Source organism: Mastigoproctus giganteus, chromosome 14, assembly GCF_048544385.1.
Source record: "Mastigoproctus giganteus isolate SK-2022 chromosome 14, ASM4854438v1, whole genome shotgun sequence".
NCBI classification, from domain to species: domain Eukaryota; kingdom Metazoa; phylum Arthropoda; class Arachnida; order Uropygi; family Thelyphonidae; genus Mastigoproctus; species Mastigoproctus giganteus.
Window position 1 is genome coordinate 84,127,876 of NC_143588.1, and position 13,811 is coordinate 84,141,686.

A 13,811-nucleotide genomic window follows, 5' to 3' on the forward strand; every position below is an offset into this window, starting at 1 on the left:
GGGATGGAGCTAAAACTTTTCCAATACGGTTTGAAAAAGCATCGCCGTCAGTCTGAATTACCTTTGCTGCCCTGAGCGAGCAAAATCACAGACGGTGGCTTTTAGATTTTTTTAATCGTATATGCATTCTACACTTTCATCCTTCAGGTGTCGCATCAGCATGAAGACGTTCTAATTTCACCTTCGTTTAGATTTTTATGTGATTTTAACCGAATGTAATCATATTTAGATTTGGTATTTATACGGTGTGCTTAATGCTGTTGATGTATATTTCAAAATGCCATTTGGCGTGAAGCCTCATTGCAGTATGTGCAAAACTACAAACTCAACTATGTGGAGAAAAACTGATAAAGGAGAGGTAATGTGTAATTCATGTGCTCTGCGGACGGCAACTTTTGGTGTTGATGGTAAAAATACCGGCAATGGTTGTCCGTTTACCCTGCGAAAAAGTACCCGGGCAAAAAGTTCCAAATTCAAGCAACAGATTCAGTTAAAGGCCAGTAATCCGAAGGGTAAAAGCAGAAGAATAATATTTAAGAAAAGTGTGAGTATGAATAAACTGAACATTATAAATATCAACAATTTTTAGTTTCGTTATCGTGACCTAACGTGTTGATATTTATCGTTAATTTTTTGTTTTTTTTTGGTATGTTTTCATTAGAGGTTTTTTTTTTTTTTTTAATACTAACAAAACAGAGGTGGTATTCAAGTCTTAGACCGAAATGGATGAACTTACTGGCAGAGAAGGAAAAATGCATGATGTGATTATATATTGTCATGGATACAGAATCCTATACAAAGTATGACTTAGGCTTTAATGAAGTTACTCAGGGGCTTAGGCATTTTAAGACAGATTATGAAAGATGTTTGGCCAAGAGCACAAAGTTTATTACTAAAGAACAATGAAAAGGATTCTTTCCTTATCCATAGATAAACATAGTTAACCATAGAAAGAAAGGGTGGTCTACTTGATATGAATGCAAAAATATTGATGATCGTGTACAGATTGCTAATAATTGAGGGTTGTTTGACCAGTTTCTAGCCTAGCAGAGGTGTTATCTGATATTGACTTAACACTTTTGTGTGATAGTCATCTTTTCCAGCAAGCTCCAATTTTGTAGTTGCTTTCTTGAAGTTCCTGAAAAAAGGAGTGTGCAGTCACCATCCTTCATCTAACCCAAATTTACTTCTAGACAAGTTGGTTTTTAATTTTGAGAATAGGTAGAAATCAAATGGAGCTAGATCTGATGAGTGTAGTGGGTGGGTGGTCAGGCTTGGTCAGCATAATCATTTGAAGCCATAGTTGATCTGAACAGGTGCATTGATCTGGTGAAATAAAACACCTTCACTCACCTAACATAGTTTCTTAGACTTGATTACATTCTTGTAGCTTAGTTAATGTAGTATTGCCTGTTTATTGTTTGTCCCTTTGGATGGTAACCTATCATTATCATCCCTGTTGAATCCCAGAAGGCAGATACCACGACTTGCCTGCTGATTGCAGTTTTGACTCTAGTTAGCAGTGATTATTCATCGGTGGTTACGTATCTGGTCAGAAGGTTTTCAGGATCTTTTTGATAACAAGCAAAAATTGCTTTGAAGTTTCAAATCAAAGACATTTCTGATCGGGTGTCAAAGGTTGGAATCATTGTGCAAAAAACCTTTGTTGTACCTAATTCATTTGACAGAATGTTTTGTACCTGTACAGCTGAGATGCTTGTAACTTCTACCATTTCTCTAACAGTAGCTCATTGACTGTTCATCAACATGTCATGAACTTTATTGATGTTTTTTGGAGTGGTTGCTGTTAATGCTATTTGTCTGAATATCACTGCACTATTCATTGATGCTGGTTCTGCCACATTTAAAGCACACAATATTTGTTAGTTGCATATGCTGGGACAGATTCTCCTAATATATTTACTTTGTCTTTTTGAATGTCCTTGCTTGAAAACCTCATTTTGTAAAGATATTTTATTATGATTTGATGATCAGTTTTTTCCATTTATACAGATTCTAACTTTATTGATTAAAAAAAGAAAGCATTCTAACTTTTGAACTATAATTTTGCAGGCATTCATTTAAAGGTTCAAATTATTGAAAATTAATATATATGCACCAAAATTACATGTGCTTTCTGTATGAGGTGAGAAACTTATCAGGCAACCCTTGTATATTCAGATGTGATGAGGTAGAAATGGAGATACCAGAAGTCTGTCTAATACTAACTGGAAGTTAAATGATTTAACAACAGAAAAAAAGTTGGAAAAGAAATTGTAGTTAAAAGATAACCAACCACTGAGTATTGATTGAATCTGTTTACCATTACATTAAAAGAAGCAGCAAAGGAGGTATTTACATGGTGGTTCAAAGGATGAAGGGAGTAATTACAGGCCTGTAAGTTTGATTCTGTTCCAGGAAAATTATTTTATCCATGGTTAAAGAAATAATAGAAGATAATATAGATAAGAATGAAGCAATAAGGCAATTGCAGCATAGATTTTTTAAGGAGAGATCATGCCAGACCAATTAGCTATTATGAAGTTGCCACAAAGAAACTGGATGCAAAGAATAATTTTAACATCATATACTTAGATTTCATGAAAGCTTTTGATACTGTTCTGCATGAATTATTGTAGTATAAATTGGAGCAATGTGGCATTGAGGTCAAGTTATTACTGTGGATAAAATGGAATGTTAAGTGGTAGGATTGCTGTAAATGGCTACTGCTTTTCATGGAGTAATATTATGAGTGAGGTTCCACAGAGTTTGCTGCCAGGACCTTTTACTGTTTCTGATATTTATTAATTATTGATACAAAGGTGGCCAGGTTAATTAATGGCATTAATTTAATGTTTTCAACAAGATCTAGATGACCTAGTCATATGGGCTGAAAAATGGAAGTTAAGGTATAATATTGATAAATGTAAGGAATTACATTTGGCTGACAGTAATCCTAAGGTAACATACCATTTGGGTAGCACCAAACTAAGGGAAGTTGATATTGGAAAGGATCTGGATGATTTTGCAATTTGACATGACATCTCTGAGTAGTGCAAGGACTGTTTGTTTGGTTCTGCCATTGAAATAAAGGAACTGTATATTAATGACAGAACTCGATGAGCAAGATGAAGAGGTATTTTCCCATTGTGTAAAGCATGGTTAGGTCACATCTTGAATACTATGAATTCAGGTTTGGAAATTTAATTTGAGCATGGATGTAGATCTGTTTAAAAGGGTGCAGAGAAGAGCAACAGAGTAATTTGGAAACAAAAAAGGTATTCTGACCAGGAAAGACTTTGAATCTGTAAATTACATCTAGAAACTAGATATCTGCATGGAGGCCTTACTGATTGCTGATTATGCTAGTTGCAGCTTTATTTTTTCTCAGGCAATACACATAAGGGGACATACATTTAAACTTAAAAAGGACATGTGTTTGGTGTTTATGGTTGTAGAATAGAAGTGTAGAAATTTGTTTTCATCCAGAGAGTAGTTGATTGTTGGAATAAAGTTGCACCTAGTGTTGTGGAATTAGGAAGTTTATATAAAAAGGATGGGATAAATTGTTAGAAAGACGGATATAAATGAAGTGGGTAAAAATTTTTTTTTTTTTCTTTTTTCCTGCTGTGCTGTATAAGTTTGTTTCCTTACATCAGTTTGTCGTTACTTGCTAACATTGTAGAAAAAATTTACATTCACTCTGTTGGAATAAATTAACTATAATTTAATATCAGATTAACAACATAGTACACTGATCTTAAATACTAATGCAGTTGTTTTGGCCAAATATATTATTGATCCTTATTAGTAAATTACAATAAAAGTTAACAAAATGGCGACTGGCAAAACTAACAACACATAACAAGTGAGAATGAGTACAGTGCATGCAGCATAGAAGACCCAACCTGTTTTTGATATGTTGCCATTACTTACTGATATGTTCAAGATAAGAATGTTGCATATTGCAATTGGCTTGTATTCAAATTTAATGTGTCGCCATTGATAGGGTATCCTTTTTCTTTTCACCTAATTGGACTGACCTTTTCTGCTGGAAGAGTCCATTTCTCTGTGGGAGTAAGAGGACCACGAGGGGATGGGGATGCAGATGGTCTGCAAGGATGGTCATGTAACCTGGACCATTCAGAGCTGCGTCTAGACGTACCAGAGGGCCCAACGTGTGCCACTTGAACATGCCCTGCACCATTATTGACCCTCCACCTGCCTGGACAGTTCCATGTTGACATGACGGGTGCATAGCTTTGTGTGGTTTCCGCCAGATACGCACCCTCCTGTCTGCTCGAAATAACTGGAAACGGGACTCAGTGGGACCAGGAGACCTGTCTCCAATCATCCAAGGTCCAGTGCCGATATTCTTTCACCCAGTTAGGTGTCCTGTGTCATGGTGTTAGCAGTGGGACTCTGGTGGGTCAGCGGTTCACATAATCTATTGCGGTTAATGATTTGTGCCATTGTCGCTCTCCAGTTGGCTGAAACATTGCTAGATGTATTCATTCATTCATCACCTTTCTCCTCCCGCAGCGCTGTCCACGATGAGATGTTATTCCAGAAATGGCATATTCCTGATAGACTTGATATTGTCGAACGGGGATAGTGCAATTTCTGTACCACCTCTGCGATAAAGTGACCCATTCATCAGGCACCCACCACCATCCCTCTTTCAAAGTCGGTTAATTCATAATGTTTATCCATACTGACATTGAAATACAGACTACATGAATGCAGTGTACCTATATACCTGCCAAGCAATGGGGTCGTCCACTAGCGAGAGGAGTGACAGCGTTGCATTGCCAAGGAACCAGGTATCCCATGTGTCCTTTCAGCGTATTAACTTTAGCTCAAATCAAAATGAGAAAGTAGTTCTTTTTTTGTCCGTGACTGCATGAATAAAGCATTAATCCATTCACAAGAGTTTCCTGAACATGTGTGGTGAATTTTTTATGGAAGTTAGCTCTGTGGAGTGAGTTCTTTATGTAATTTTGAAGTTTTGCAAAAATGAAAATTTTGTACATAAATGATTTTAAATATTAGTTATGTGACATAGTTTCTTATATTGACTTGATTACCAGTCATTAAACTAAAATTATGTAGAATGAAAACCAGAATTAAAAGAAAAAATACAAAAAAACTCATTACATTTTTTTTTTTTTTAAACCATCATCCTCTACATATATTTTTGTGTCACTTAGCATTAGCATTAGTAGAGGCATATGATGCAAGAAAGCAAGTTTATATAGCATCAGCCAAAAAAAAAAAACACACACACACACACACACACACACACACACACACACACACACACACACACACACACACACACACACACACTTCCCCTCCAAATGTTTGTCTAGTTCTGCTTTGAACTTATTTAAGTTGTAGAACTCCACTACAACAGATGGAAGTTTGTTCCAACTATCAACCACCTGCTGGCTAAAGGCGAATTTCCGCTCATCTGTTCTACAATTGTCTTTCCTCAGTTTGAATTTATGTCCCCTCCGGTGGGTAATCTGAGCAAGAGGAAGAATTCCATTAGCATTGAGCTTGCTCAAACGATTCAAGGCCTTATACACCTCAGTTAGATCACCTTGCAGGTGCCTAGTCTCCAGAAGCTGCAATTTGTAGAACTTAAGCCTTTCTTCATAAGAGCACCCCTTGTTCCCTTCACCAGTCCTGTTGCCCTTCTCTGTACTTGTTCCAGCAGCTTTACATACAGTAGAACCCGGCTAAGACGTTTTCCAAGGGACTGGAGGTTTAGAACTTCTTATAAGGGAAAGTGACCTAAGGGTATGAAATATTAACTACAAAAATGAAAATGAAAAGATATAAATACATAAGTTAAAGATCATTTTTAAGTACTATTTCAGAATTTATAAATATTTTACTCTGCCTATGGAAAACATTTTTAAACTGAAGATTTCTAATTGCTTAACAATTCTGCTATTGGTAAACTCATTACTAAGTTGGAAGAATGGTGCCTTTGGAGTTTCAACCTACCTCAAAGGGTCAAATTACAATAAAACAGAGCAGCAATCTACTAAGTAATTCTGAACTTGTCACAACCATCAGAACTTAACACTTAATATGGTCTAAGTATCCAATTATGAATATCAATGAAGACAATTGCAATATGTCGCTTCTTATATCAAAATGTTTATACTCAAAGGGTTTTAGCTGAAAGCCTCAGACTACGGAAAATTGACTAATCGAACAAGTTAGTGCTTAGGATCATTTTAGTTTGTAGCAAACCACCGAAGTAGATGAAATGGCATCGTTTCTGTTATATCTCATATTGTGAATGCCTTCGCAACGAGTTGTCTTGATATTGAACTATCTAGAATAAGCAATGCTTCGACAGTGGATTCTTGAAAATGTAACACTTCGCCAGTGGATTCTTGGCAGATACTACCACCCTACAGATTGGCAGATACCACCCTGTGTGGTGGTATCTGCAGAGAATAAGTAACGTTAGTCTTCTCCATTGGCAAAGCGTGCTTATTGGAGGTAGTGTAATATCAGAGCAACTCGTGAAGGCATTCACAATATGAGATATAACAAAAACAATGCCATTTCACCTACTTCGGTGGTTTACTATGAACTAAAATGATGCTTGGCACTGACTTGTTCGATTACCAAATGTTTATATTGCTTAATATTTTTTAATATTAAAATTAAATAATTTCTATATTTAAAAAACGTATTAAGTGGGAAAATGTCATAATAATACACAGTGTATTCTTTATCACAAACTTCTTACGCAGGAAAATAATACATTACAACATACAGAGGTGAAATTGTGAGTTAAGAAACCAAACCTAGTACAGGGGAAAACTTCTTATGCGAGAATTTCTTATCTGGGTTCTACTCTACTTCCTAAAATGAGGCCCCCAGACCTGTATACAGTACCCAAGGTGTGGCCTGACCATTGCCTTGTACAAGGGCACAATCACCCCCTTATCCTTTCTAGCAAAATTTCTATATATCATTGACAAGGCGCCATGAGCTACTCTTGTCTACACTGTTCAGAAAACTTCATATCTGACTGCACAACTACCTCCAGATCATTTTCATTCTTCACTACCCTAAGTGTAGTACCACCCAGTTGATACGTTACTCTGAGGTTACTGATACCCACATGTAGTACTTTACATTTGTCAATGTTAAACTTCAGTTGCCACCTCTGAGCCCATCTGCTCAACTTTTGCATGTTGCAGTAGTGTACTATCATTACTGTTATTAACAACCGTGCCAACCTTCGTATTTGCAAACATAGTTATAAACACTGATATAACTTCATCAATATCATTGATAAATACCGAAAACAACAATGGACCCAACACCGAATCCTGCGGGACTCCACTAATAACATTAGTCCATGAAGAGCAGTGTCCATTGATAACCACTCTCTGTCTTCTCCCACTCAACCATCCTTTTATCCATTGTAGCAACTTACCTTTAATACCGTACTGCTCTAATTCGTACAGTAGTCTTCCATGTGCCACAGTATCAAAAGTTTTCCTAAAATCCAAGTACAGTGGATTCCGGTTAATCGGGGCAGCCGTTTATTTGGGACAAATCTTAAAAAACAGAACGAATCAAGAAAATAGCCATGGTTTACTTCGCTTAATTGGGACAACATGCCGTTTAATCGGGGCAGGAGACTGCAGCACTGGAGATTACCCTACGATTGTGTCCTACTGTACCAATGGTTCGGTCAAATTTCTGGAGGTCACAACCATAAAACAATAAGAACAATTAGCAGTCATTTGTGTATTTGGCTTTTCGGTTAGTGCAATCTATCATAAATGGATAGCAAACTTAATTTTATTGAATTTGCAATAATACTGACAGCTGGAATTCTGTGGGTTGTTATGGTGAAATGTGTTTACACTTCCATGGAATCTCCAATCATATAAAAAAAAAATAATTTTCAGAATCTTCTCTTCATTCCTATTTTTAAAGCTTTGTAGCTTGTTACTCCGTTCTCACTTGCACGTATCGTGTTACTTGCAATTTGTGTGTGCTGTGTTCTTTGTTATTGATTGCTTATCTTTTTACTGTTTTAAGTTTTAATCCCCACCCACAATTGTCAGTGAAGAGAAATGTCAACTAGTTAGTATGTACATATTAATTATTCCGATTGTCACGTACATTCTTCACATTTTCACGTATCATTTAATTTTTAATTGGTAAGGTAATAAAGGGTAAATTTGTGTTTAATATATCTTTACTTTTATAGCCTGTGGATAATATTCCTCCTATTTTCGCTAATTAGAATCACTGTTTAATAGAATTAAAATTCAATTCACAAACGTGATCACAATGACCGGCGCTTACTATGCATAGTATAATGAACCGTACTTTACTATGGTGACTCTATCGTAACGTGATTTGATTGTACAGTGTATACCAATTGTAAAGCGGGTTTCCATTGTATTTTTACCTTTTTAACTTGAAACTTATGATAATTGGGGCAGCCACTTAATCGGGCCAAAATGCACTAGTCCCAAATAACCGGAATTGACTGTATATGATATCAAAATTATTTTTTGTATCCAGTTCCTTTGTGACCACATCATAGTATTCAATCAAAGACAAGACAAGACTTCCCCCGTAACAAACCCGTGCTTTTTCTGAACTATAACTGCAGTCTTGTCTAGATGATCCTGTATTGTTTCCTTAACCAGTGGTTCCATTATTTTCCCTGGAACAGAAGTTAGACTAATAGGTCTGTAATTACTCGTGTCACCCTTTGATCTCCCTTTGTGAATTGGGGACACATTTGCACATCTCCAGTCCATGGGGACCTCCCTTGAGTCCAAGGAAGCTTTCATAATTATGGCTAAGGGTTTGCTTACTTCATTTGCTGCTTCCTTTAATATAAATGGATAGATCCCATCCATCCTACGTGCCTTTCTTATGTTCAATTTCAGCAATTTATTCTCCACTTTGCTCTCAGTTATTACAAAATCATTTAGCTCCCTGCTAGGGTTTGATTAGATTCTGGCCTCCACTTGCCTACAGACCTCCTCATGTGTGAATGTAGATGCAAAATACTCATTGTTTGTTAGCTAACTCAGCAGATTCATCAACCATCGAACCATCTATGTAAAGTGGACCAGTATCTGATTCAACCCCTTCGTTCTAGAGTTTACGTAAGTAAAGAAGTCTTTACTGTTTGTCTTTGCATTGTTTGTCAAAGATTTCTCGTAATCTGCCTTTGCTTGCTTAACGTCTTTTGTGACTTGATTACAGACTATCTTATATCTACCATTGGCATCTGTGTATCTTAATAATTTATATGCATCCCATGCAATTTTCTTCTCTGCCACGGGTCTCATTAGGTCAAATGACATCCATTTAGGCCTAAACCTTGAACAGTATGCTGACCGGGCTAGTCAGGTGGGTAAATTGCCTGCCTGGCAACCCAAAGGTCGGGGGTTTGAATTCCGCCTCAGGCTTGGATCAGAGTAAATGCAAAAGCTTTGGGAGGTGCATTATGGCCACAAAAGCTGATGCGCCAACAACTACAAAAAAAAAAAAAAAAAAATTGAACAGTATTTCTTAGCTGGTATGAAAAGCCTAGTAGCTTCCAAGATTAATTCTTTGAATGCTTCCCATTTAGAATTTGCTGATGGTAACATCATCAGTTGGTCCCACTGTATAGAATTTAAAAAATCTCTAAGGCCACTGTAGTCACCCTTACGAACACAAAACCCTTCCCTTTACCCTGATGGTATTTACATCTTTAAGTAAATCTCACATCAGTACACTGTGATTACTAGCACCTAGTGATTCCTTTATCTGTAGATCCTTACTGCATGACGAATCACTGCTGATAATCAGATCAAGAGTATTACTTCCTCTGGTTGCCTCTTGAGCATGCTGCTGTAGAAAACAATCATCCAATAAATCAACAAAAGTCTTGCTAGTGTATGAGAGACCAACCCACAAGTTCTATATGTGGGAAGTTAAAATCCCCCATTATAAGACAATCTGATTTACTGGCCCACTCTTTCCCTATATAGTTGTTCATTGTACTCATCAGAGTCATTAGGCCTATAACGCACTCCTACTCTCAACTTGGTTTTCTCAGTATTTGTCACACCAAACTGACTCAACACTGCACTGTCCATCCATGTCAACTGGATGCAGTTCCTTAGATTTTGTGTTTAACTAACAGTATCACCCCTCCTCCCCTTCTATCCTGTCTATCTTTTCTGTACACATTGTACTCCCCAAATTCCAATTCTGCATTCCTCATCTCTGTGTGACACCATGTTTCTGATATCCTAACATCACCTAATATCCTGACACCACGTTTCTGATATCCTAACATCACATAAGCCTTTAATGTCTTCACCAGCACCTCAAATTCATCAAATTTATTTACTATACTCCTAGCATTGGTGTGCATACAAGTATACATGCACCTGTTCTTACTCTTAGTTACCCTAACACAACCTATGTATTTAGTTGTTCCATGATAACTCCCAGCAACCCTTGAAATCTCCAGTACCCTGCTTTCCAGGCTGCTGCTCATTCCAATAGAAGCAATGCAAGAATCATTTTCACCTCTGCCTGTGGCTACTGTTAATCTATTAGTCTGTGAATCCCCTCCAAGTTAGCAGTTTTCAGACCCACTTAACACTGTCTCAATAGCATCAGCAAATATTCTTGCACCCTTTCTATTTAAGTGTATTCCATCCCTGTAGAAACATTCTCTCCTGTTAACAAGCACACACCACGCTGAGAAAAATTCTACCACACGAGCCTTGCACAATTCTTCAGGGCTGAATTGATTAACAAGGCTCTCATCATATACTCCCTCCTATCATGTCTGGGCAGAATTGCAGGCACTTTCAAATTAATTCATGACATTTTTTCAACATTGACCTGTATTTGTTCAGTAAGTCTGCAGATCTCCTACTCTTAACTTCATTAGGGTCAACATGTACAACAATATCACCCTTTTTGCCCTTAAAAGATGATATCTGCTCTACAATGTCATCAACTTTTGCTCCTGGCAGACATATCCTGGTCCTATTCCACCTATCCTTTTTGCATAATAAATTTCCCATCTCCCTGACAATAGAGTCACTGACAATAACTAGCTCCTGTGGGACCAGTGCATTCTGTCCTGAATACAGTCTCATCAAGTGCTCTGTCATCCTTTGATTTTCAAAGCTATTTTTGTTTTTTGTACTGCCTTCTATTAAAACAATGTGTTATATTAATTTGAAACACGAGAGATGAAAGCATGTGCTTGAAAAATTTCAAGACAATTTATGGATAAATGGAATTTTTTTTTTTTTTTTTTTTTCCTTTCTTTTTATTTTTGAAAAGTACTTGAAATGGCTTTCAAAGTAGAGCTATTTACATAACCTTCAAGTTCTGGGAAACTGCTAGTTTTTTTGGGGGGGGGGACAAGGGTAATATAGATATGTTTATCTAATAATATTGGTCAAAGTAATACTTGCACATACCTCAAGAGTTCTTGTTTGTTACTGCAACAGAACATATTAGCAAGATGTTCTAAGGGCAGAAATGTTTCAAATGAGTAGGTAGCTAATGCCAGGGAAGCGAGATTAAATAACTTTAAGGGGTGTGTCAGGGTAGTTAACTATACAAGAACATTAAGTCTTAATTGTTTATACAGTAATATCAGAAGTGTCGTCAATAAAATGAGTGAATTTGAACTGCTGTTTAGGACAAGTAATGCTGACATAATAGGGCTTACAGAGATAGGTGATGATGATATGGTATGTACAATGTATTTAGGAAAGATAGAAGGGTGGTGTGGTCATGCTTCTTATCAAAAGCAGCCTGAGTGCGATGAAAGCTTTCCTGGATTCAGACGTTTCGCATGCTAGTATAGAATCTGTATGGTGTGAGATAGTTGGAAGCAAAGGTATAATGAGAATGGGAGTGATCTACAGGCCAGGTGATTGTGAAGATTATGATGAGAGCCTCTACATGCAAATGGAATGAGCAAGTAAGCATGAATGTCTTATTATAGGTGATTTTAATATGCCTCTAATTGATTGGAAGGAAACTCCACATGGGGGACAAAATTTTTAACTCAACTAGATGATTGTTATTTGTATCAACATGTCAGGGAAAGTACTAGGGGAAAAGAATACTCTAGACCTCATTACCCATGAACTAGATGACATAATAGGGCTGACAGTACAGGAATCAGTAGACAGAAGTGATCACGGAGTTCTATGGTGGACAATTAAGGGAGAGGTAGCAGTAGTTAAAGGCAAAGGAATTGGTTATAATGACTTAAGGTGCTACATGGCCTCTATTAACTGGGTAGATATCTCACACAGAGCGAATATAATTGAATTATGGTATACCTTTTAAAACATTAATCACAGATGCCTTGAATGCTTATCTTTCTATACATTAAAATAATTTTCCTCCTAATGATATTTATTCAGCCAATGGAAGAAGAGAGCTGGGGGTTATGTGATAATACATAACAAATACAAAAATACATAACAGAAGCTTGTTTTACTGTGTGGTAAAACAAACTTCTCTTTAAGCATGGTCATGCGCTATGTTTATCTAATACGACCATGCAGTACCATTCTTGATTTCCATATGTAACATATTTATTTTAATAAACTATGCAACGAGGCATAATATTTTAAGATTCTATATTTATATAATATCTGTGTAAATACACCATAGACAACTCTTAAAGAAAAACTACGATTGTAGTGTGAAAGGCACCCACCGATGAAAAGCCAACTAGCTTTGAAATGGTCTGTCTGGGTAGTGGCGCCCACCGAGAATAAATAACAATAGTCTTCTCTGTTAGTGAAGCGTTACTTATTTGGGGTAGTGCAATACTTGGTAACTTGTGAAGGATGAGAACGATACGAGATATAATGAAATGATGCCTTTCACACTACAGTCTTAGTTTTTCTTTAAGAGTTGTCTATGGTGTATCTATACCGATTCGTAGATATAGTAACGTATTTATGTATTCATAGCTGAGGAACACACACACACAGTGTCGAAAGTTTCTGTATTTGATTTTATTTTATTAAAAGAAGCGAGCAGGGGGCAAAGCCCCCTAGTATACCATTAAAAAAAAATACCCTGCGAGGAAGATTCCAAGTTGGATGAATAAGGAAATTGCCAGATTATGAGTCCAGCCAGATTACTTGATCAGAAAAAGAGGGCATGGAGGAGTTACAGAGCAATAAAAACTACTGAAGCCTATAGCAGCTAAAAATTGATCTGTAAAAGTGCCACAGAAAAGGTTAGGCCGGCAAAGGCAGATTATGAGAAATTGCTGGCAAAGAGTGGGGATAAGGAATTCTTCACATATAAATGCAAAGAAAGAAGGACAAACCAGATTGGACCCTTATGAGTGACATGGAATAGTATTAGATACCTCAGCTGAAATTGCAGATGAACTCAACAGTTACTTTGCATCGATATTTACAGAAATGGTCTGTGATATTATGAGATATTATGGTAGTGAAGTTAAAAAAAATGTAATTAATAATGTTGAAATTTCATATGTATATTTAATGAATACACTTTTGAGCCTACAAGCCACTAAGGATCCTGGGGTTGATAGCATATACCCTATAATCTTAAGGCTAATTATGAGAGCATCACTGGACTTGGGAGTAATTCCATTGGATTGGAAAAGTACCAATTTATCTCCAATACATAAGGACGGTTCTAAGAGTGAAGTGGGAAATTACCAGCCGGTCAGTCTAACTTCAGTAGTAGGGAAAATCATGGAGACAATGATCAAGGGTGGAATT

General features: G+C 36.8%; 1 protein-coding gene across 1 annotated transcript in view; it reads left to right on the plus strand.

The window, feature by feature from the left end:
• The first annotated feature begins 205 nt into the window (after nucleotides 1-205).
• The window catches only part of LOC150075306 (GATA zinc finger domain-containing protein 1), a 43,043-nt gene continuing 29,437 nt past the window's right edge, over nucleotides 206-13,811 (plus strand). Inside the window, exon 1 of the mRNA XM_090388787.1 lies at nucleotides 206-544. Coding sequence (XP_090244913.1) covers nucleotides 278-544 — 267 coding nt within the window. The 5' untranslated portion in view covers nucleotides 206-277. The remainder of the gene's footprint in view (nucleotides 545-13,811) is intronic.